General features: G+C 42.1%; 2 protein-coding genes across 3 annotated transcripts; one reads left to right on the top strand and one right to left on the bottom strand.

Moving 5' to 3' along the window:
- Nucleotides 1-20,314: 20,314 nt before the first annotated feature.
- Nucleotides 20,315-21,771, top strand: LOC150015701 (TERF1-interacting nuclear factor 2-like). Of its 2 annotated transcripts, XM_090270049.1 has the most exons (5): nt 20,500-20,564; nt 20,654-20,803; nt 20,892-20,959; nt 21,263-21,354; nt 21,492-21,771. In XM_090270049.1, exons 2-5 carry the CDS (start codon nt 20,700-20,702, stop codon nt 21,675-21,677), a joined length of 450 nt encoding a protein of 149 aa, XP_090126175.1. In that variant the 5' UTR covers nt 20,500-20,564; nt 20,654-20,699; the 3' UTR covers nt 21,678-21,771. The 2 variants fall into 2 exon arrangements, with proteins under 2 accessions (XP_090126174.1, XP_090126175.1); XM_090270048.1 differs by having other exon boundaries at nt 20,315-20,803.
- Nucleotides 21,772-22,077: 306 nt separating this feature from the next.
- On the bottom strand, nt 22,078-23,657 carry LOC150015700 (GMP reductase 2-like). The gene is made up of 2 exons (XM_090270047.1): nt 22,661-23,657; nt 22,078-22,466 (listed from the first exon to the last, which is right to left on the bottom strand). Exons 1-2 carry the CDS (start codon nt 23,591-23,593, stop codon nt 22,422-22,424), a joined length of 978 nt encoding a protein of 325 aa, XP_090126173.1. The 5' UTR covers nt 23,594-23,657; the 3' UTR covers nt 22,078-22,421.
- Between the last annotated feature and the right edge of the window lie 2,183 nt (nt 23,658-25,840).

Genomic DNA, 25,840 nt, shown 5'->3' with positions numbered 1-25,840 from the left:
GATTTGGATGAAACAATGGAAGGGGGTAATTAATAAAAGGAGGATCTGGAGGAGTAGAATGGTGTGAGGGCAATAGCAACAGTGTACAGGTTTGTGTGGGGGGAAGGGAAGGTAGCTGCTTCTCAGATTAAGAGCAAGAAAGTGTGAAGCATCTGGAGTGACATACAAGAATTATGTGCATTTTCTCTCCTTAAGAAAGCCACAGTCTAACAGGGAGATGAGACAGTGTCTTCAGGAATACTTCTCTTCAAGATACAGAAACTCACTCAGAAGTTTAAGTTAAATGCTACTGTGAAATAACAGAATATATATATTTTCTGCCTCTGGTTCCTGGCACTGAGCTCCTAAAACCCTGGGAATTTTTTGGGTAATAGGAGTTTTATTTCTTCTAATGAAGCAATACTTTGTGGGTTCCTGAATGGGAGCTGTTCACTAGAAAGACAAATCTATGATTAAAAGCTTGGAACTTTCACCCCTACCTGCCACCCTCCATAAAGGAGGAGAGGCTGGAGATTTAGTTAATGATCAATTATGCCTACTTGAGGAAGCCTCCATAAAAACCCTAAAAGTAGGTGGCTTGGTGAGCTTCCAGGCTGGTGGAAACATCCATACATTTAGAGAAGGTCATTCAGACTAATTCCATGGGTTCAGGAGCTCCTCTGCTTGGGGCCATTCTGGACCTCTCCTATGTATCTCTTCATCTGCCTCTTAATCTGTATTCTTTATTATTAAATAAATTGGTAAACATAAGTGTTTCTCTGAGTTCTGTGAGCTGTTCTAGCAAATTATCAAACTCAAGGTGCGGACCATGGAAACCTTTGATTTATAGCTTATTGGTCAGAAGCATAATCTAAACTTGAGACAGGCATCTGAGGTGGGCAGAGGTAGTCTTGTGTGACTGAGCCCCTAACCTTTTGTGAGCCCTGCATATTTGGTGTCATAAGTGCTGTGAGGGTAGTAGTAGTGTAAAGTAGTAGGAGAGAAACACAGGAGTGTTTTTTATTATATGGTCAGTTTATTAGAAAGGTATAAAGAAATATCAAGTGAATCCAACAATGAGGGTTTTTTAAAAAAGTAGCTTTATTGAGATATATTTTACATATTACAAAATTCACCCATTTTTTAAATTCAGTGGTTTTTAGTGTATTCACAGAGTTGTGCAACCATCCCCATAATCTAATTTTAGAGCATTCTCAACATCCCAAGAGGAAGTCCTGGACACAGTAGCACTCATGTCCCATTCCCACTACTACCCCCCTATCCCAATAACCTAGACAACCATCAATCTGTCTATGTCTATTCTAGACATTTCAGATAAATGAGGTCATACTGCATATAATATTTTATGTATGTGAACACACTTAATAAAATGTGTTCAAGATTCATCCATGTTATAGTATGTATCAGTACTTCATTCATTTTATGGCTGAATAATATTCCATCATATAGATATACCACATCTAATTTATATATTCACCTTTTGATAGACACTTAGGCTGTTTCTACTTTTGGGCTACTGTAAATAATGCTGCTATGAACATTTGTGCACATAATTTTGTGTAGATTATGTTTCATTTTTCTTGGGCATATGGGGTTTGTCCAGAAAGTATCCAGTCATGTACTATGAAAAATAGAGACATTTACTGAAGAAGATACAAGATTTAAGAAACATTGTACACAGGACAATGATACCTCAGTCCCCTGAAAAGTAAGCATCTTGGAACCTCACACAGTTCTCTCAGCATCTCTCACTGTTAAACACTCTGCAAAATCCTTTGTTATAATTGCCATCAGATGTCCCATTGTATTTTCCTGAATCTCATCAATAACCTGAAATCTGTTGCCTTTCAAAGATGATTTTAGATTGGGAAAACCAAATTGCAGGTCACTAAATCTGGGCTATAGGGGGCTTAGTCACCTTGGTGATTTGATGTTTCACCAAAACACTCTGCACAAGATGTGATGCAAGAGCTGGCATGTTGTTGTGATGAAGCTGCCAATCACTACTGCCCATAGCTACAGCTGTTTTAATCATACTGCATCTCTCAACTGATGAAGAACATTGAGGTAGTACTCCTTATTAATTGTTTGGCCTGGAGGGGCATACTCAGGATAGACAACGTCCTCCCAATCAAAAAGCACAGCTAACAAGGTCTTGATCTTTCTGCGACTTTGCCACACCTTCTTTGTTTGTGGTGAACCAGGCGACTTCCATTGGGAATACTGGGCCTTCATTTCCAAATCATAGTCATAGACCCAACATTCATCTCTAGTTATGACCTTCTTGAGGAAATCTTGTTCATTGGTAGTGTTACAGAAATAGGGGAGTCCAAAAACAAGCCCCAGAGTTTGCGGCTGGGAGATAGGCAGCAGGAAGCAGCTTTCAGGATGCCCTAGCATGCCTGGAGCTAGTAGCTGGAAACATTGTTGCAAAGATCCACTTTACTTCTAAGACTCAGGAAGACTGGGAGGGATCTTGGACTGTGGGCTGGTAGGGAAGAAGCAGACAGAGCCTACGTAGGGTTCTGTGAATGGTCAGGACTGTTTGCAACACCCACTGCATGAGAGGACGCAGGGGGACCGAGGAGGCAGGGAGGAAGAGAAGGAGCTGTGGACATTTTTTGGGCTGGCTCTGGCTCTAGGAGGCTCTCTCTCTCAGGCTCTCTCTGGCCTTCACGCCCTCACTCTCTGGCTCTTGTGGGCTCCCTCCATCTGGCTTGGAGAAGGGATCTCCAGGCTGCTTTAAGAAGGAGAGGAGATCCATGTGGTTTGCAGGAAGAAGGCAGTTTACAAGGAGGCTGAGAATCCACGCGGTCCTGCATTGAGAGCTGGAAGGCACCACAGCACAGAAAGAACCTCCCCAATCAGAACTGAGTGATTGACAGCTACTGGTAAAGCTGAACTGTGCCTAGGAAGTAGGGAAACGGTGTTTCTGACTTTCCTAAGACTGGCCAGGTCTGGGAGGGGGAGGCAGAACTATGTGAAAATAAACAATTCTTTTTCTTTTCACCAAACTCTGGTATTTAGAGTTATGGTTCTGGTGGCGGGCAATCGGGCCCCTAACTAAACAGTCCGTGGGTTCTGTTTCAATCGAAGCAGCCCAAGGGTTCTGTTACAGTAGTGGTTTGAATTAACTCATTAGCAACTGCAACACGATATTCCTTCTGCTCTGGTAGCAGAGGCCATGGAATGAACTTTGACATGACACATTTCATGCCAAGATTCTGCACCAAAATCTTGAACACAGTAGCTTTTGGACTTTCCATGTCAGCATCCAGTTCTCACACTCTCAGTCACCAATCTTTGTTGATTGCAGTCCATACACATTCAACATTCTCAGGTGTTCTGTTGCAGGCCTTCCGGAACATAGATCACTTTCAACAGATTCTTGACTATCTTTGAAGTGTTTGTGCCACAGTTTTATTTGTGTTGCACTCATTACATTGTCCCTGAAAGCCTTCTGAATGATCCAGATAGTTTCTGTGGAGGAATGTTCAACCTTAACTCAAAATTTGTTGCAGATATGTTGCTCTACTTACTCAGTCACTTTGAATACAATAGCCACCCAGTACACATGCTCACTCAAAGGTGTCTACTGCCCCCACTGACTAGTACAGTGAAGTTGTCATTGTTCAAGCATGTGCATTTCAGTCCACTTTCCTTGGCTGCCAGGTTATATGAATGTGTACAAACTGTCTCATTATATTAAGAGTGGCTGGACTTTTTCCAGACAGGCCTCATATTCCTAGGAGTAAAATTGCTCAATGACATGGTAACTCTATGTTTAACATTTTGAGGAACTGTCAAAATGTTTTCCCGAGTAGCTGTACTATTTTACATTCTCACCAGCAATGTACAAGGATTCTAGTTTCTGCACATCCTGATGACACCTGCTCTTACCTGACTTTTTCTTCATTTTTAAAAATTTAATTGTTCAATTATAGTTGTACCCCCCCATATTACCTGAGTTTTTGATACCCACTAGTCATTCTAATGGGTGTAAGGTGGTATCTTGTGGTTTTGATTTGCATTGCTCTAATGATTAATGATGTCAATTATCTTTTCATGTGCTTATTTTCACATGAACTGTGTCTTCCAAAATTAATATGTTGAAGCCGTCACTCCCAATGTGATGGTTTTTGGGAGATAAGGTTATGAGAGTGGAGTCTTCATGATGGAATTAGTGCCCTTATAAGAAGAGTCCCAACAACTTTTTCTCTTTCTTTTTGCCATGTGAGGACACAGTGAGGAACTGGCTGTCTTCAAACTAGGAACCAAATCTTCTAGCACCTTGATCTTAGGTTTCCCAGCCTCTAGAACTGTGAGAATTAAAATTCAATTGTTAAGCCACCCAATCTAAGATATTTTGTTGTAGCAGCCTGAGCAGACTAATGCACTAAGAAACCATTGTCTAATTCAAGGTCAAGAAAATTTACACCTATGTTTTCTTCTAAGAATTTTGTAGTTTTAGCTCTTACATGTAGGATGATTATCCATTTGGATCAGGAATTCACCCGGTGTAATTAGCTGTGGCCAAGGAGGTGAGGTCCCATGGTACACAGAATTGCCTTCTCTGAGGCTGTGGGCAGATCTGGGACACTAGGAAGAGGATCTTTCCAGAAGCAGCCCCAGGCAAGGATTTGAGTGCAAGCAATTCACAGTTGACCCTTGAACAACATGGCGTGAACTGCACAGGTCCACTTATACATGGATTTTTTTCAATAAATACTGTAAATATATTTTCCCTTTTGATTTTCTTAATAATACTTTTCTTTTTTCAAATTATAGCCTTAGCATTTTATTTTCTTTCTTTTATTTTTTGGTTTTTCAATTACAGTTGTCCCATTTTTCCCCCATTGCTCCCCCCAACCAGCCCATCCCTTCTCCCACAATCATATCCCTCCCCGTTGTCCATGTCCATGAGTCATTTATACACGTTCCTTGACTAGACCTTTCCCTTACTTATCCCCCTTCTCTCCCTCCTGCCTCCCCCCTACTGACTACTATTCTACTCTTTGTCCTATTTAGTTCGTTTGTTTGTGTTGCTCTTTAGTTTCCTGTATTAGGTGATATCATATGATATTTTTCTTTCTTTGCCTGGCTTATTTCACTAAGCATAATCCTCTCTAATTCCATCCATATTGTTGCAAATGGCAGGAGTTCCTTCTTTCTTTCTGCTACATAGTATTCCATTGTGTAAATGTACCACAGTTTTTTGATCCACCCTTCTACAGATGGGCACTTAGGCTGTTTCCAGCAGTTTTCTTTTCTCTAGCTTACTTTATTGTAAAAATACAGTTTATAATACATACAGCACACAAAGTATGCATTGACTGTTTATGTCATTAGTAAGGCTTCCAGTCAACAGTAGGGTTATAGTAGTTAAGTTTGGGGGGGGGGGGGTCAAAAGTTATATGAGAATTTTTGACTGTGTGCATGTGGGGGTCAGCAGTGTCAGAAGGGGAAGAAATCAATAAATTGACAGATTTCAGTTGAAGTGTGAAATTCTGCCTGACCCCCTCTCTGACACCTGAGGGTTTGCAGCTACTCAGGCAAGAGAGGTGGGCTTTGTAGCCCTGTGCCAGCGGGTCATTGCTGGAGGGTGGGGAGGGGATGGGGAGTAAACTCACTTGAAGGCACTACCCAACCTGTAAATCTGGATATGTGGATAGGCATGCTGCAGCTCCAGTAGCCCAATGGCAAGCCTCAAAATGTCAAAGCTGCAAACAATTAGTAACAAAGCACACAGAAGTAGGAGGTGAGCACGCAGTATTGTGAAAGGGGATCTGAGTGGGGTACTGAAGTGTCCCCTAAAAGGTTTGTGCGTGGGGAGATGGTGAAGGACCTGTCCCATGGATATGCACATGATATGGCACAAAATAGAAAGAAACACATGGCATTAGAGAGAGACAGATAAAGTGCTGGAGGTGGATTATGGGGATGAGAGGAGTCCTTTTCTTCTTTGCTCTGTTGTAGGATGAGAAAGTTATTGTGGTGACTGTCATAAATGTAAAAGTAGAAGTGCCCTTAAAATGGTGCAGGAGTCCCCTAATGATAGATAAAAATAATGCCATTGAGACAGTAATAGAACTCGTCTTCTGACCATGTAATGAACTCTCAGCTCCCCAGTGACTGCACCAGACACACTGTGTCTTTGTTATCTCCTGGATCTGGGGGCACATTCCCAACCATGGAGACCGAACATGCTTCTGCTTGGGGTACAGCCTGAAGACCTCTGGTGTCTGTCTCCACCCAGTCCCCAGGTATTCTGGGTGCAAACCTTACCAACTTTTACTTTTTCAAATGGTATCTTCTCCCCACCATGCCCCAAATAAACAAGGCTCTCTGTTCAATCTCTTTAAGAAGCTAATTTCTAAATATGATCCTGGTGTATTATGGGTAGATGTAGTGATACAGTTAATGAGCCTCTAATGTGGACAATTATAACCTAGAACACAGCTTGGCTTAGTTCTCTCCCACTCATATGCACAGACTGATTCAGTAACACACCCACTCACAATTACACTCCTGTCTCTGAGAAAATACAATACCCAGGCCTCACAGGCAGCAGACCAGAGCTGTGCACATGCATACACTCACAGGCACACAAATGGCCATAGGCCCTCACACCCGCTCAGAAATAGATGTGTTTGAGGTGTCTTCCCAGACAACACCTGTTCCTATGAAGGACCTACCATTGTACCTGTTGAAGGGGTGGGTCAAGGAGGCCGTGTTTGTAGCAGGCAGTCCTGCCACCTTCTTCCACCGACTATGGCTAATTTGACCAGATGGTTGCTGACCATTGGTTTCCATAAGCACAAACACTTTTAGGGATTCTTTGGTGGCAAGAAAAAGAACACAGGGCAGGAAAAACCAAAGGGACTTTCAAAGGACTGGAACTGAAGATAGAAGAGCCACCTTCAACAAAGGCAGTGACAGTGAAGTTCGTTCATTTCTCATCTGCTTCTCTTTTCTTCCTTGCCAAAATTCCTGCATTCCAGTCATCTATAGCATTTATTAACAATTCAAAGTCCTGGATCCCTGGGAATGGAGCCAAGGGAGCTACATTTGTAACAAACGCCCCAGGTGGTCAGGTGGAGATGGTGTTCAGCAGTTCGAGAACCATTGCACTACCATGATACATAATTCCCTCATCGACACATGTCTTTGCACCTGTCCTCCTGCCTACATCACCAACAACTAACTAATTCCCAGTCTGTGTCCTAATCTCACATTTATGAAAGTGAGAAGCTACTGATGCAGCATGGTTCAGATGTTCTGGTCCTAAGGACTGTGGCTGTCAGTGAGCGGGTGGTCTGCTCCAGTGGGAAGGTGCAGACACTGACAGGGTAGGGAAACTGACCAACTTGTCTATTACAGTGAGATGTTCCCAATTCCAATCCTCTTTTACTTGAGTTGGCTTTGGTGGGTGTTTTGACTTCTAAGGCACAAGTTCTCAGAAACATTCAGGCACATCTCAGTTCACGAGCACACACCCATCACTGGGCACTGTGGGATAAGTGTGTTCCGGTGATGATCTCTTGGAAGCTCACTAAGACTATTAAAAGGTGGGGAGCCTTTATTAATTATATATCTAAGAAGCATAATTGGTTTACTGGAAGAAAGATAGTGGAGGAGTAAGTGGAAGCTACACTAACCTCCTCCCAGGACCAATCTGGACTTGCAACCTAATTGTGGAGAATTCATCTGGAATAACTAACTGTACACTAGCTGGAGAGAAGTCTTATAACCACGAAGAGACACAAAAGGCCGCTTCATCACAACATGACTCATAGGAAGTGCAGAGACGTGAAAGGGCTAGCTGGGCTTCCACGGGTGGCAGCTGAAGGGACTGAGAAAAAGCTCAGCAGCTAGGGGTTTCCCCTGAGAAGGGCAGGATCTAAACCCCGAGATGGGATTCTCAGCTTACACCAACAGAGCAGAAAGTAAAATAGTATCCAGCTGTGAAAAGCAAAAGGCCACAGGATTTTTTGCAGGCCTGAAAAAAAGAGCTGGAGACAAAGAGCTCTTAAGTGGATCATGAACAAAAATATTTTGGCACCCACTTACCCTGGGCTCAAGCAGAGGGAGGGCAGAGAGGGCTAGAGATGCTTGGAGAGAATTTGGGGCAGTGGCTTTGAGGGGATAATTGAGAGAGCAGTCAACTGGGTCCCAGTGCTAACTTATTCCCAATACTGCAGACAGACCATTCCCCTCCAAGTGGTGTCAGCCTGAGGGGAAGCAAAAGCCCCGACTGCAGGAATTAGTCTTCCCTGCCCTTGGTGCTTAAATCTTATGGCTGGTCACAGATTGAATAGATTAACAACTAAAGAAGACAGACAAAGGCAGTAGATCTCTGGTAGTCTCCAACAAGCTGCCTAGGCCCAGACTGGTACACAATCTGATGCCACCAGTCACAGATCCAGGAAGTGCAGATCAATCTAAGAAGCAGCAACAAACAAAAAGAGTCACAAAAATGGGGAGATGGAGAAACAACCCCCCATCAAAAGGAAAGGAGGAATCCCCAGAAAAAGTGCTAAATGAAATAGAAGTAAGCAAACTATCGGAAATGGAATTCAAAACATGGATTATAGAGAAGCTCAATGAGTTCAGCAAGCTCAAAGAAAACTACAAAGAACTCCAGGGAAACTACAAGGAACTTACTGAGAATTACACCAGCATGAAAAAGGACATAGAAGCTATCAATAAGAGCCAGGAGGAAATGAAGAATACAATTTCTGAATTGAAGAACAGAGGAGGCAGAAGATCGGATCAGCTAGCTGGAGGACAACGTAGAAAAAAATTACCAGACAGTGCAACAAAATGAAAAAGACTGAAAGAGAATGAAGAAGTTTTAAGACGGCTGCAGGACAACATGAAACATAATAATATCTGTATCATAGGAATACCAGAAGGAGAAGAAGAGGAGCAAGGGATAGAAAACCTGTTTGAAAAACTAATGACAGAAAACTTCCCTAATTTGATGAGAGAAAAAGTCATGCAAGTCCAGGAAGTACAGATGGTTCCAATGAAGATAAACCCAACAGACCCACCTCAAGACACATCATAATTAAAATGGCAACATTGAAAGACAAACAGAGAATTCTAAAAGCAGCAAGAGAGAAACAACTAGTAACATACAAGGGAGCTCCAATAAGGCTATCATCATATTTTTCAACAGAAACACTACAAGCCAGAAAGAAATGGCAAAAAATATTCCAAGCAATGAAAAACAAAGGCCTACAACCAAGAATACTCCACCCAGCAAGGCTCTCATTCAAAATGGAAGGTGAAATAAGGAGTTTCCCAGATAAAAGAAGGCTAAAAGAATATATCTACACCAAACCAGCATTGCAAGACAAGTTAAAGGGTGTGCTTTAAGAAGATGAAGAAACAGAGAGAGACAGAAAGGAACACAAATACAAAGGGGAACAAATGAAAATGAATAAGTACCTATCGGTAATAACCTTAAATGTAAATGGATTAAATGCACCAGTAAAAAGACATAGGGTAGCCAAATGGATTAGAAAGCATGACACACATATATACTGTCTACAGGGGACCCTTTTTAGAACAAAAAGTCTACACAGACTGAAAGTGAAGGGATGGAAAAAAATATTTCAAGAAAATGGACATAAAAAAAAGCTGGGGTAGCAATGCTTATATCAGACAAAAAAGATTTCACAGAAAAGGCAATAAAAAGAGACAAAGAAGCAAATTTTATAATACTTAAGAGAAAAATTCACCAGGAATACATTACCCATGTAAACATATATGCACCCAACATAGGTGCACCCAAATATGTAAGAAAAATTTGGAAAGACTTCAGGAAGGATATGGATAGCAATACACTCATGGTAGAGGACTTTAACACCCCATTGTCAACAATGGACAGATCTTTGAAGCAAAGACCCCCAAAGATATTGAGGCACTGAACAACACTCTAGATCAAATGGACTTAGTTGATATATATAGAACTTTTCACCCCCAAAAAGCAAAATATACATTGTTTTCAAGTGCATAGGGAACATTTTCAAAGATAGATCACATGGTAGGATACAAAACAAGCCTCAACAAATTCAAGAAAATTGAAATTATATCAAACATCTTCTCAGACCACAGTGCCTTGAAACTAGAAATCAACCTCAAGGAAAAAACTCAAAGACATTCAAACTCATGGAGAATGAATAACACGATATTAAGTAATGAATGGGTTAACAATGACATCAGGAAGAAATCAAGAAGTTTCTGGAAACAAATGAGAATGAAGACACAACAACCCCAAACCTATGGGATACAGTGAAAGCAGTCCTGAGAGAAAAGTTCAAAGCAATACAGGCCTACCTAAAAAGGACAGAAGAATCTCTAATAAAAAAATCTAACCCTACAGGTACAAAAACTAGAGGAAGAACAACAAACAAAGCCCAGAGCGAGTAGAAGGAGGGAAATCATCAAGATCAGAGCAGAATTAAATGACATAGAGACTAAACAAACAATTCAAAAGATCAATGAAACTAGGAGCTGGTTCTTTGAAAAAATAAACAGAATTGTTAAGCCTTTAACCAGGCTCATGAGAAAAAAAGAGAGAGGACCCAAATAAATAAAATCTGAAATGGAAGAGGAGAAATGACAACTGAACCACAAATATACAAAGGATTGTAAGAAATTATTATGAACAACTGTATCACAAGAAATCTGTCAATCTAGATGAAAAGGACAAATTTCTGGAAACATATAGTCTTCCAAAACTGAATCAAGAAGAACTAGAAAGCCTGATCAGACCAATAACAACTGGTAAAATTGAAGCAGTAATAAAAAAAACTCCCAGCACAGAAAAGCCCTAGACTGGATGGCTTCGCTGTCGAATTTTACAAAACATTTAGGAAAGAACTAACTCCTATCTTTCTCACACTATTCAAAAAAATCCAAGAAGAAGAATGACTCCCAAACTCTTTCCATGAGGCCAGTATTACCCTAATTCCAAAACCAGGTCAAGACACAACAAAGAAAGAAAACTACAGGCCAATATCGCTGATGAACATAGATGCTAAAATCCTCAACAAAATATTGGCAAACAGGATCCAGCAACACATTAGAAAGATCATATACAACGATCAAGTGGGATTCATTCCTGGGTTGCAAGGATGGTTTAATATTTGTAAATCAATAAATGTAATACACCACATAAACAAAATGAAAGAAAAAAACCACATGATCATGCTGAAAAAGCATTTCATAAAGTACAACACCTGAAGTCAACATCATACTCAATGGGAAAAAACTGAAAGCATTCCCCTTGAGATCAAAAACAAGACAAGGATGTCCACTCTCTCCACTCCTATTCAACATAGTGTTGGAATTCCTAGCCACAGGACTCAGACAAGAAAAAGAAATAAAAGGCATCCAAATTGGAAAGAGGAAGTAAAACTGTCATTATTTGCAGACATGATAGTGTACATAGAAAACCATAGAGACTCCACGAAAAAACTACTCAATGTAATAAGTGAATTTGGAAAAATAGCAGGGTACAAAGTTTATATTCAGAAATTGAAGACATTTCTGTACACCAACAATAAAATATCAGAGATAGGAACTAGAAAAAATCCCTTTTACTATAGCAACAAGAAAAATTAAGTACCTAGGAATAAACTTAACCAACGTGGTAAAAGACCTGTACTCAGAAAACTACATAACACTGAAGAAAGAAATTAAGGAGATACAAATAAATGGAAGTGTATACCATATTCATGGATGGGAATAATCAACATCATAAAAATGTCCATCCTATCCAGAGCAATTTATAAAATCCGTGTAATCCCTATTATAATACCAATGACGTATTTTACAGAATTAGAATAAATACTTCAAAAATTTATATGGAACCAAAGTAGATCCCAAATAGCCACAGCAACCTTGAAGAAGAACACAGTAGGAGGGATCACAATACCTGATACCAAACTATACTACAAGGCCACAGTAATCAAAACAGTCTGGAACTGGCATAAGAACAGACATATAGATCAATGGAACAGAATAGAGATCCCAGAAATATAACCCGGTCTATATGGTCAAGTAATATTCGACAAAGAGGGGAGGAACATAAAATGGAGTGAAAAGAGCCTCTTCAACAAATGGTGTTTGGAGAACTGGACAGGGACATGCAAAAAAATGAAACTAGACCACCAACTTACACCATACACCAGAATAAATTCAAGATGGATCAAAGACTTAAATGTAGGCTGTGACATTATGAAAGTCCTAGAGGAAAACATAGGAGGAAAATTTCAGATATACCAAGTAGCGATATTTCGCCAATATATACCCTAAGGCAAGGGAAATAAAGGAAAGAATAAACAAATGGGGCTACATCAAACTAAAGAGTTTCTGCTCAGCAAAAGAAAACATCAGCAAGATGAAAAGGGAACCAACCATATGGGAAAATATATTTGCCAATGATACCTCAGACAAGCTATTGATCTCCAAAATATATAAGGAACTTATACGACTCAACACCAAGAAGACAGACAACCCAATTAATAAATGGGCAAAGGACCTGAACAAACACTTCTCCAAAGAGGACATACAGAGGGTCCATAGGCATATGAAAGAATGCTCAACATCACTAGCCATCAGAGAGATGCAAATAAAAACCACAGTGAGATACCACCGCACACCAGTCAGAATGGCCATCATCAACAAATCAACAAACAACATGTGCTGGTGAGGATGCGGAGAAAAAGGAACCCTAGTGCACTGCTGGTGGGAATGCAGACTGGTGCAGTCACTTTGGAAACAGTATGGAATTTCCTCAAAAAACTAAAAATGGAGCTGCCTTTTGAACTGGCAATTCCAGTGAAAGGATTATATCTGAAGAATCCTGAAACACCAATTCAAAAGAACCTATGTACCCTATGTTCACAACAACACTATTTACAATAGCTATGTGCTGGAAACAGCGTAAGTGCCCATCTGTAGATGAGTGGATCAAAAAACAGTGGTACATTTACACAATGGAGTACAATATAGCACAAAGAAAGAAGGAATTTCTACCATTTGCAACAACATGGATGGAACTAGAGAGAATTATGCTTAGCAAAATAAGCCAGGCAATGAAAGAAAAATACCAGATGATATCACCTAATACAGGAGATTAATGAACAACACAAACGAGCAAAGTTGAACCAAAGGGCATAAGCCTATGATCTTATTATCTGAGTGATTGTCTGCACGTATAGGCCTCACTTAACCCTGTCTGCATTGCTGCCTGCTGAGACTCAGTGGTTTGGCTGAACTAAGTGGCTGGGTTGGTGAAGTATGGGGTGGTTTTTCAGCTTCACTTTAAAACTGGTTTCTCTTTTCTATCCTAATGGCTTGGACAGAAAGGGCCCAGAGGTCTGAGGGGAGGGGGGGGGGGGACCTAAAATATTCCCCTCAGCCCAAAGTAAGTATAATGGGCAAAAGGGCTTTGGACAGGTGAGATGTACCTGGCATACCTTCCTCCAAAGAAGCCATTTTTTTCCCCAATGTGGGACCTTGAAAAATTAATACCTGCCTTTTGTCATCTAGTGGTTATGGATTGAGTGATGCCTTTTAACCCTGTTGCCAAATTTGTTGCCCCCAGAATACAACAAGGATGCCAGCCTGTTAAACCAAGCACGCCATTGTCCTGGGACAGCCAACTGACCTGCAGTTTGCAAGATCTTTCCCCGTGTGGGAAGACCACCCTCCCCTCCACACCCCCACTATTATTAGGGATTTCTATACCCAAGGGTAGGTAGGACGACGACCATGTCCAGCTTGAAGCAGCTAGAGGACCACAATATCTTTGCCCATTGTTCCTTATAAGATTATTTAGGGACATATACTAAGGGGGGGTCAGACTGCTGGAGAAAGGGGGCTGCTGGGTGGAAGTGAGCAAAGGGAAAAAAATTGGGACTACTGTAACAACATAATCAATAAAATAAAAAAAAGAAAATTATATATCTTACATTCCATGAAACATAATATTTAGGTTAAATAATTGCAGGAGGAAACTTTGATACTTAGATTTACTTTCCAGAACCAATGGCTTCTCTCCCTCCCTGGCCTGGTGAACTATCTCATGATGAAAGACCAACCTGGTTGATTCTTTTCACAGGATTTTTGTCATAGAAAATGATGAAATCCTTCCCTGAGTATAAAGAAGGGGTTGCAGCCACTTTGCCAGCTTTGAAAAGGAAATGCCAGGGAAGTAGATCCATTTTATCTTTTCAAACAATGGGTTGGGGAGGTGATGCTTTGGGAAGGATGTGTCTGAGTCACAGCCTGGGAGGCAGACTGGAGGAGGTAGGTGTTCTGTGCAGATGTCCCCAAAAGTTTGTTAAGATTCAGCACTGACTCTCAGTCTCCCTCCCTCTAGACTGGCATGTCTCCTGTTCTTGGCCACACCTTTTTTTGTGCTGGGCCCTGTCTCCAGCAAGATCTCTACAGGTAAAAGGTTGGTGATAATCCCAGAGAACCCCAGAACACCATATTCTATAAAACCCTCTACAAAACTAGCACTGACACAGCAAGCCAGGAATTCCTGTTTTGACAAAAGCTTCTAGAATTCAGGTGGCCAGAGGGATCACACCAACATTTGATTGGAAGGAAAGATCTCAGGATCCTTTCTTGGCTGGGAGCTTCTGAAGCAGCACATCTGGCTGAGTCTGGGCCAGCTGGCTAATGGCATCCTTGGAGCTTCCTCTCTTCTGTTCCTGAAAGACAAGAGACTTGGCATTGAATGTAGGTCAGGTTTGTGTCCAAGATTCTTTTCTCTTTTTCCAAGATAAAGTCTGGACAGTAGCTGGGCTGGGAGTGGTTTGGGACAGGAAGGAGGGCATCTAACATTACTGAGTGTCCCCGATGTGTCAGAGATGGTGGCTGGTGTCTGCATGTCAGTGCAACCGATCCTCACCAGTCTTGTGACCTAGGGAAACTTAGCCCCACTTGACAGATAAGGAAACTGAGACTCTGCATAATCACTTACTAAGGTCATCCAGTTTGTAAGAGACAGAGTCAAGGTTTTAAGCTACACTGCCTGGTTCCAGAGGGCCTACCTTTTCCACTCACCTGTGGTAGGAGAAAGGTAAGGTGGCGACTCCTGTGTCAGTGCTTGTTTCCTTAACTTCCAAGGGCTCACAGTGGAGAAGGGACCCAGACAGGGCCTGTGGGTCTTTAGCTTCCACCAGTGAGCTTCCCCAAAGCCAGGACACACTCCTGTGTCTTTAGCTTCTCCCTTTGTCAATCAAATACCTTCCAATCAATCTGATGTTAAAACAAACAACAACAACAAAAATGGACCCTTCTTAACTTTCCTTTGCTTCCAGACATGATTTTATCTCTGTGGACTGATGTACTCCTTGTCTCAGCTGAGCTTCTAGAAAAAGTTATTCTCAGACATGCCCCTACCTCCTTCCCATTGTCTCCTTATCCCATTCCAACCTGGCCTCCTCTCAGACAGCTCTGCTGAAATTGCCCACCCCCCATGACCACTAATTACCTCTTTGTTGCTAAGTTCATTAGACACTTTAATTTTTTTATTGTCATATTATTTAACTTCCCAGCAACACTGACTTTTTGACTTCTCTTACTACCTTTTGTCAGGACAGCCTTGGTCTGAGAAATCAACCAGAGACCACTGTGGAATCAGGTAACAGGTTTAATGAGGGAAAAGAGGAAATAGGGAATGGGGAGCAGGGGAATGGGGAATGGAGACTCCTGGTCCTCCACATGGGCCCATATGAATTGCCTGCCTGGACTTCTGCAGATGCCTTTTAATGCTTTTCCAGGGTACCATTGTATTGTTAGACAAGGGGACTCTGGAGCAGAGGCAGTGGGAAGGACAGCCCCAGGCCAGCACAAGGCCAATCTCAGAGGAGTGACAGGGCCAGCTATAGCAAAGGAGGATGGTGGGTCAGAAGGGAGTAGACCACTGTACACTTTGCTGAGAAAATGGACTGCATGTCACACCAGCAATGGCACCATTGTAGGAATGTAGTGAGCTCCAAGGTTGACCCCTGGATTGGTACCAGAGGACGGCATATAGACCAGGACCCCCTCCTCTGACTCCATAATGTCTTCCAAACCAGGCTCATTTCTTGTGTTTTTCCTTCATGTCATTTTCACAACTGTTACATGGTGATGTGAAGAATTGTTCAATGATTATTTAATTTATTTATTTTAGAGAGTAGGGAAGGGAGGGAGAAAGAGAGGGAGAGAAACATCAATGTGTGAGGCAAACATCAATCAGTTGCCTCTCACACGCCCCCATTCGGGGCTCTGGTCCACAGGCCAGGCATGTACCCTGACCAGGAATTGAACTGGTAACCTTTTGGTCTGCAGGATGATGCTCAGCTTACCGAGCCACACCAGTCAGGACAATTATTTGCTATTTAAACTGTAGGGTTTATGAAGGCAGGAACCACATTTGTGTTCCTAATATGGTACCTGGCCCACAGGAGTGAATATTTGTTGATGAATAGAGGCATGACAAAATGTGAGTCATGCCCCTAGTCCTGGGGCAGGATCCCAGACACAGGATCTGCTTGCATAGCCCACTAAGGTGCTTCTGGAAGGAGGGATGTCCTCTGCCTTGGCTGTCTCAAGGGTTGGGACCACACATTCTTCTCCCTAGTTTTGCCAGTTGGTGTAGATCTGGGCTTGTCTCCACATGACTGTGCAGTGAATGGCATTTGTCAGCCTGGGACAGGGTTGTGGGGCTGGGCTAATGTTGCACTGCATCCTGCCTTAGCTGGAGCCCCCCCATACTTGGCTGCCTTGACACTCAGAGGAAATTTGTCCTGGCTGGGGGCTCCCAGACCCCTTCCTAACCTCAACTCTATCTTTCCAACTGGCTGTAGGACTTCCCCCACCTCCTTCTAACAAGGATCCTGCCTTCCTGTCTCTGGATCCATAAAGTCACTTTGACCTCAATCAATAGAGTGTCTCTTTAGCAAGGGAACTACTGGTTTGCAGGATGAAGCCTCCCAGGCTGGGGTAGGGGTAGAGTCAGCCCCTGCAGACAAATTTGCTTTTCAAGATAATGCATTAGGCTACATCAGCATATCTTTGCTTTTTATGAGGTCATATACAACTCCCTAAAGACACCTTAGAGAGGATATTGGGAGGGTGGGAGAGAGGAGAAGAGTGAAGGAGCATAATTCTGAATGTTGGGAGAGTGCTGTTCAGATTCTGTCCTGTGCCACCTTCCCATCCCTTCCCTGGAATCTTTGAGGGCACTGGGAGTGCTGTAAACCTAGCACATCCACTTACGCAGTGTAAACACATAGGTTCACCCTGGTTCAGAACACGCTCTGACAGGCACACACATACTCTTGGCCAACACTCACCTCCATGGTCCACGGTTGGCGCTGTTCCTCTAGCCTGCTCTCTCCCCTGCCATTCCCATGTTTTCTCATCCCCTAATGGTGCTTGGTCTTGCCTCACACGCTGGCTCACTTTTCATCATCTTTTTCTCAAGGAGCAACCTGGATGGGTCCCCTGGTAAAATGCTCTCCTAGTACCATGTGCCTCCCCATTTTTTGGCATTTCCTGTAGTTCTTTTAAATTTAATTTTATTGTTGTTCAGTTACAGTCGTCCCAATTTTTCCCTGTTGCTATCCCCTGTCCCACCCACACCCACCCCCACAGTCAATTACCACCGTGTTGTCTATGTCCAGGGGTTATTTATACTTGTTTCTTGATTAGACCCTTCTCCTTCCTTGCCCCCTTGTCCCCCTCCCCATACCCTTATGGTCACTGTCAGTCTGTTTCTCGTTTCCATGTCTCTGGTTCTAGTTTGCTCATTTGTTTGTTTTGTTCATTAGATTCCTCTTATAGGTGAGATCATATGGTATTGATTTTTTGCTGCTTGGCTTATTTCATTTAGCTTAATACTTTACAGTTCCATCCATGCTGCTCCAAAAGGCAGAATTTACTTCTTACTTTCTGCTGCATAGTATTCCACTGTGTAAATGTACCAGTTTTTGATCCATTCATTTACTGATGGGCACTTAAGCTGTTACCAGCACTTGGCTATTGTAAATAGCACTGCTATGAACATGGGGTTGCATAGGTTCTTCTGAATTGGGGTTTCAGGATGCTTAGGGTATAATCCCAGCTGTGGAATCACTGGATCAAAAGGCAGTTCCATTTTTAGTTTTTTGAAGAAATTCCATACTGTTTTGCACAGTGTCTGCACCAGTCTGCATTCCCTCCAACAATGCACTAGGGTTCTCTTTTCTCCACATCCTCGCCAACACTTGTTGTTTGTTGATTTGTTGATGATGGCCATTCTGAGTGGTGTGGGGTGGTATCTGATTGTGGTTTTAATTTGCATCTCTCTGATAGCTAGTGATGTTGACATTCTTTCTTATGCCTATGGGCCCTCTGTATATCCTCCTTGGAGAAGTATTTGTTCAGGCCCTTTACCCATTTTTTACTTGGATTGTCTGTCTTCTTGGTGTTGAGCTGTATATGTTCTTTATATATTTTGAAGATCAAACCTTGTCCATGTTTTCCCATACAGTTGGTTCCCTTTTCATTTGCTGATGTTTTCTTTCACTGAGCAGAAACTTTTTAGCTCGACGTAGTCTCATTTGTTTATTCTTTCCTTCATTTCCCTTGCCCTAGGGGATATATTGACAAAATATTGCTGCATGGGATATCTGAGATTTTACTATGTTTTCCTTTATGACTTATGGTGTCATGGCTTACATTTAAGTCTTTAATCTATCTTAAATTTATTCTGGTGTGTGGTGTAAGTTGGTGTTCTAGTTGCATTAAAAAATATTTTAAATATATTTTATTTACTTATTTATTTTTAGAGAGAGGGGAAAGGAGAGAGAGGGAGAGAAACATCAATGTGTGGTTGCCTCTCATGCGCCCCCAATTGGGGACCTGGCAGGCAACCAAGGCATGTGCCCTGACTGGGAATCGAACTAGCAACACTTGGTTTGCAGGTTGACACTCAATCCACTGAGCCACACACCAGCCAGGTTAGTTTTATTTTTTTGCATGTCCCTGTACAATTCTCCCAACGACATTTGTTGAAGAGGCTATTTTCACTCCATTTGTGCTTCTTTCCCCTTTGTCAAATATTATCTGATCATATAGACCTAGGTTTACTTCGGGGCTCTCTATTCTGTTTCATCGATCTATTTATCTCTTATGCCAGTACCAGACTGTTTTAATTACCATGGCCTTGTAGTATAGTTTGGTATCAGGTATTGTGATTCCTCCTACTGTGTTCTTCTTCCTCAAGATTGCTGTGGCTATTTGGGATCAATTTGGGTCCATATAAATTTTTGAAGCATTTGTTCTAGGTCTGTGAAATGTGTCACTGGTATTTTAATAGGGATTGCGTTGAATCTATAAATTGCTTTGGGTAGTATGGACATTTTAATGATGTTGATTATTCCCACCCATGAACATGGTGTATTCTTCCGTTTATTTGTATCTTCCTTCATTTCTTTCTTCAGTGTTCTATAGTTTTCCGAGTACAGGTCTTTTACCCTCTTGGTTAAGTTTATTCCTAGGTACTTTTATTTTTCTTGTTGCTATAGTAATGGGATTTTTTTCTAGTTCCTATCTCTAATATTTTATTGTTGCTGTACAGAAATGCCTTTGATTTCTGAATATTGACTTTGTGCCCTGCTATTTTGCCAAATCCACTTATGAGGTTGAGTAGTTTTTGGTGGAGTCTATAGGGTTTTCTGTGTACACTATCATGTCACCTGCAAATAATGACAGTTTTACTTCCTCCTTTCTGATCTGGATGCCTTTTATTTCTTTTTCTTGTCTGATTGCTATGGCTAGAACTTCCAAGACTATGTTGAATAGGAGTGGAGAGAGATGGCATCCTTGTCTTGTTTCTGACTTCTGGGGCAATGCTTTCAGTTTTTGCCCATTGAGTATGATGTTGACTTCAGGTTTCTCATATATGGTTTTTATTATGTTGAGATATTCTCCCTCTATTCCCACTTTCCTGAGCATTTTTATCATAAATGGATGTTGAACTTTATCAAATGCTTTTTCAGCATCTATTGATATGATCATGTGGTTTTTTTCTTTTATTTTGTTTATGTGGTGTATTACATTTATTGATTTGCAAATATTAAACCATCCTTGCATCCCAGGGATGAATCCCACTTGATCGTTGTATATGATCTTTCTAATGTGTTGCTGGATCCTGTTTGCCAATATTTTGTTGAGGACTTTAGCATCTATGTTCATCAGTGATATTGGCCTGTAGTTTTCTTTCTTTTTTTTTTTTTTTTTGAGTTGACTTGTTCTTTATAAGGAACATTGTTTTCTTTTCAGAGTGCTTGGTTACTAATTCAGTGAACATGACAGAGCCCATGGAGCCAAGTCCTCCTCAGCAACCAAGACCAGCACTCCACTATCCTCTGCCAAAAGCCAAGCCTGGCCCACACCTTCCTCAGGGACCAGCCTCAAGGAAGCACCCAGAATCATTGGTTGGCCACCACTTCAATCTGGCCCCTCTAGGCCAGCGAAGAATCCAGTCTCAGCGGGCAACCACTAGGGTAGGCAATAAGGAGCGCCCCACAGCCACGCTATTACCCTTTAGGAATCTGGGTTCACCAACTCAGGTCATATCTAAACCTGACAACAGAGAAGAACAAGAGACACATGTGGCAGTTCCAGCAGGTGACGTTGGCATGAGAGCGACCTCCACTGGAACATCTAGGAGTCCATCCCAGACCTTGGACAGCAGGGCTGTGAAGGAGAACCCAGTTGACTTCTCTGCCTCGGAGCAAAAGGAGTGAGTGAACAGTTCCTTGTCCCTCCTAACAGCACACCATTTGCTTGCTTTCCCTTCACCCTATCTTCTTTGCTCGCTCCCACCCCAGGAATTGCTGGGATTGCTCCCTGGAGCCCCTAAGACTGTCATTATCATCTCCTAAGGCCAGGAAGCCAGGTAGGTATATTGAGTCAGGACTGGATCAGCCTGCCCTCTTGAGGACTTTTATTTTATTTTATAGCGAGGGAAAGGGAGGAAGAGAGGGAAACATTGATGTGAGAAACATTGATTAGTTGCCTCTCACAGTCCCCTTCTGGGGACTGAAGCTGCAACCCAGGCATGTGCCCTGACTTGGAATCGAACCAGCGACCTTTGACTCAGAGAGGACACCCAACCAAGCTACACCAGTCAGGGCTTGAGGACTCTGAAGGGCCTATGTTCACCTAGAAGAGTACTTTGACTCTGGTTTCCTTCCTGCAGTGTGTCCTCCATCTCTGTGCAGCCCTGTGATTACCATAGGGGACTTGGTTTTGGACTCTGATGAGGAAGAAAATGGCCAGAGGGAAGGAATGGTGAGTAGGGAAGAACAGAAAGCTGGGGAAGGAAGGGGGTGGGGCAGAACAAGACAGAAACACCTGTGCTCCAGAATATAGAGGGCTTAGGCAATGTTCTAGATGATGATAGGATCTCCCTGCTCCTTTCTCTGCAGGAGTCTCTGGAAAACTATGAGAAGACAAAGTTTGACACCCTAATCCCCACCTTCTATGAATTCCTCCCCCCTTCTAGCCCCAGTGCTGTGTCTGTCCCTTCCCATGACCATATAGACTCTTGTGATAGGACTGGAATGCCGTCTGCATCCAGCCTGTCTCCTTCCTCACCTTTACAGGCAGTTTAGTGGAAATAAAAGGGGAAGCCCAAGCTTGAGTTTCCTGCCTACATTGCCAAAATTACTTTGTAATGCTTGATAATTAAACTTTGGATTTGTTAAACCACTGTGTTGGTATTAGAGAATGGGAATCAAGTCTTCTGTAAGGTCGGTGTAGATCATTCCTTAGAAACAGAAGTGGCCTCTCCAGATCTAAACAAATTCCTTTGCCCTTTTACTTCCCTTGGAAAGTGCTGTTCAGATGTGCCCGAATGACTGCCAGGGCTGAGAACCTGGATGAGAAATTTCCTTTTGTTATTCTGAAAATATCTGTGTCCTCATGCCAGAATATATACTCTGTGTAAATTCTCATGCTGCCAGATTACCTGCGGGGGGGTGGGGGGGTGGGGGGGGAGCACTAGACTGGAGATGCTTCATGGTAAAAGTACTCATTGTCCTTGACTCCACTAGGTCAGTACCGCCTCCACCTACACTTGCCCTGGAGCAACATACAGATGCCAGGCTTGTGCAGAAAGCCCCAGAATCTCTTTGCAGTCATTGGGATCTCTCTTTATAAAGATAATTAAAATATGTAAACACTTCTGTGCTTTTTAGGTATTCAAAGATCCTATTTAATGAAGCTGATTAGCAAAACATGATTCTAAAAGCCTACCTCTTAACCATGGCCATACATAAAACACGTATGAATCAGTCTTTTTCTTTCAATAATCTTCAGGAGCTGGGTCCCCAGATTCCCATTTGATTATCTTAGCTTCATTTTCTCAGCCTGCCTTCCTTGCTTCCTCCCCAGTGAGTGTCCTTGGCATTTTGTGGGTGGAGACAGAGAAACATAGCATTACTGCAGGAACTCTCAGGAGAGAGACGACCAAGTAATAGTCATAGTAGCTGGGATGAGTGAAGGGCCCACTTGGGAGGCCCTGTCGTGAGGTACTGGTGCCTTGGGAGGGAAGAACTGCTGATGCCTAGCTCACATCACTGAAGACTGGATTCACCTGCTGGGTGACACAGATGAAGGTAGTTCTCCGGCTCAGCTCCTTCAGCTTAGCTGCTCCTACATAGGTACATGTGGAACGGATGCCTCCAAGTATGTCTCTGATGGTATGTTCCACATCCCCTTTGAAAGGCATCTCCACCGTCTTTCCCTCTGAGGCCCTGTACTCAGCAACGCCCCCAGCGTACTTCTTCATGGCTGTTTCAGAACTCATTCCGTAAAAGAGCTTGTACTTCTTGCCATCCCTCTCGATGAGCTCACCACCTGACTCGCTGTGCCCAGCCAGCATGCCACCCAGCATCACAAAGTCAGCCCCTGCCCCAAAAGCCTTGGCAACATCACCAGGACAGCTGCAGCCTCCATCTGAAATGATGTGGCCTTTGAGGCCATGAGCAGCATCTGCACACTCCATCACTGCACTGAGCTGTGGATACCCAACTCCAGTTTTCTTCCGAGTGGTGCAAACAGAGCCTGGTCCAATTCCCACTTTGATGATGTCAGCCCCAGAGAGGATCAGCTCTTCCACCATCTCTCCTGTTACCACATTCCCTGCCATGATGGTGTGTTCAGGGAAGTGCTTCCGTACAGCCTTTACAAATTCAACAAAGTGTTCAGAGTAGCCATTTGCCACATCCAGGCATATATATTTCACCTGGGGGATAGCTTCCAGGATTTGTTCCAGCTGTTCAAAGTCAGAAGAGCCTGTGCCTGAGCTGGCAGCCAAATGCTTACAGAGAACCTTGGCTATCTCAAAGGTACCCACAGTATCCATATTGGCAGCAATGATGGGGATCCCAGTGTACATCTGCTTTGAGTTGCGAAATGAAAAGGATCTTGTGAGATCCACCTCACTTCGAGACTTAAGGGTACTGCGTTTGGGCCTCAACAAGACATCCTTGAAGTCCAGTTTGACGTTGTTGTCGATGTGAGGCATGGCGGAAGCCTCCGGATAGAAATAAATTTCCTGTCGCCGTGGCCAAGGTGGCAGTTGACCGAAGCGCCCCTTGCTTAGCAACTGGCCTCGTGCGGGCCCCCTGTAGTTTTCTTTCTTTGTTGTGTCTTGACCTGGTTTTGGAATTGGAGTAATACTGGCCTCATAGAAAGAGTTTGGGAGTCTTCCCTCCACTTGAATTTTTTTGGAAAAATTTGAGAAAGATAGGAGTTAGTTCTTTCCTAAATGTTTTGTAAAATTCACCTCTGAAGCCATCCAATCCAGGCCTTTTGTGTGCCAGGAGTTTTTTGATTAATGATTCAATTTCACTAGTTGTTATCAGTTTATTCAGGTTTTCTGCTTTTTAAAAATTCAGTTTTGGAGAATATGTGTTTTTTGGGATTTGTCCATTTCATCCAGGTTGTCAAATTTCTTGTCATATAGCTGTTTGTAGTAATTTTTTATAATCCTTTGTATTTCTGTGATATTGGTAGTAATTTCTCCTCTTTTGTGTCTGATTTTATTCATTTGGGTTCTCTCTCTCCTTTTCTTCATGAGTCTGGCTAAAGGCTTGTCAATTTTGTTATCTTTTCAAATAACCAGCTCTTGGCTTTATCAATCCTTTGAATTGTTCTTTTAGTCTCTATGTTATTTAATGCTGCTCTGATCGTAATTATTTCCTTCCTTGTACTTGTTCTGGGCTTTGTTTGTTGTTGTTCCTCTTGTTCTTAGAGATGTAGGGTTAAGTTGTTTATATGAGATTCTTATATCTTTTTTGGGTAGGCCTGTATTGTTCTGAACTTCCCTCTCAGGACTGCCTTTGCTGGTTTTGGGCTGTTTTGTGTTCATTTTCATTTGTTTCCAGAAACTTTTTGATTTCTTCCTTGACGTCATTATTACCCCATCATTATTTAATAGCATGTTGTTCAGTCTCCATGAATTTGAATGTTTTTGAGTTTTTTTCTTGAGGTTGGTTTCTAGTTTCAAGCCATTGTGATCTGAGAATATGCCTGATATAATTTAAATTTTCTTGAATTTTGGGGGGCTTGTTATGTGTCCTACCATGAGATCTATCTTTGAAAATGTTCTGTGTGCATTTGAAAAGAATGTGTATGTTGATTCTTTGGGGTAAAATGTTCTGTATACATGAACTAAGTCCATTTGATCTAGTGTTGTTTTGTATCACAATATCCTTGGTGTTTATTTACTTGGGAGATCTGTCCATTGTTGACAATAGAATGTTAAAATTCCCTACTATGAATGTGTTGCTGTCGATATCCTCTTGAAGTCCTCAATGATTTTCCTTATAAATTTGGGTGCTCCTATGTTGGGTTCACATATGTTTACAAGGGTTATATCTTTTTTATGGATTGTTCTTTTAAGAATTATGAATTATCCTTCTTTGTCTCTTGTTATAACCTTTGTTGTGAAATCTGTTTTTTTTTTTTTTTTTTTTTTGATATTGTAACAGAACCCACAGGCTGCTCAGTTATTAGGGGCCTTATGGACCACAGCCAAAAGCAAAATTCTCAATACCATAGTTTGGTGAAAAGAAAAGGAATTGTTTATTTAAAGGTTATACAGATTTAGACTAATGTCAGATTTCTGCCGTTAAGTCTTATTCTCTTTAAAACACCCACAAACGCATAGTTCTGCCTCCTTCTGCCAAACTAGGTTAGTTTTAGAAAAGTCAGAGATACTGTTTTCCTACTTCCTAGACACAGTTCAGTCTTACCAGCAGCTCCCAATCATTCAAGCCTGATTGGGGAGGTTTTGCCTGTGTTACGATGTTCTCCAGGTCTTAATTCAGAATCATGTGGAGTTTCCAGTCTCCTTGTAAACTTCACGGAGCTTTCCCTTCCCTTTCAAAGCCTCATTGTTCTCCTCCTCTACCTCCTTGCAAACTGTGTGGTTCTCTTCCTCCCAAGAATGCCTGCCACCTTATTTTTAAATCCCTGACTGTGTCTTGTGATGTAGTGGGCAGGGTGACTAATTGTGGCCATTTGTAGAATTTTACGTAGGCCCTGTAAGCTTTTCATCACCATTCTAGAGTCAAAGCCCCTCCCATCTATTTGGGAACCCCACTCTGTAACAATATAAGTATTTTTATCCCAGCTTTATTTTTTCATTTCCATTTGCTTGAAAAATTATTTTCTATCCCTTAACTTTCAGTCTGTGTAGATATTTTGTTCTGAGGTGGGTCTCTTATAGACAGCATATATTGGGATCATATTCTCTTATCTGTTCAGC

Source organism: Furipterus horrens, unplaced genomic scaffold (genome assembly GCF_987537825.1).
Source record: "Furipterus horrens unplaced genomic scaffold, mFurHor1.1.pri manual_scaffold_3, whole genome shotgun sequence".
In the NCBI taxonomy this organism is placed as follows: domain Eukaryota; kingdom Metazoa; phylum Chordata; class Mammalia; order Chiroptera; family Furipteridae; genus Furipterus; species Furipterus horrens.
Note: the sequence above shows the minus strand (reverse complement) of the source record. Positions and strands in the feature narration are given on the sequence as shown.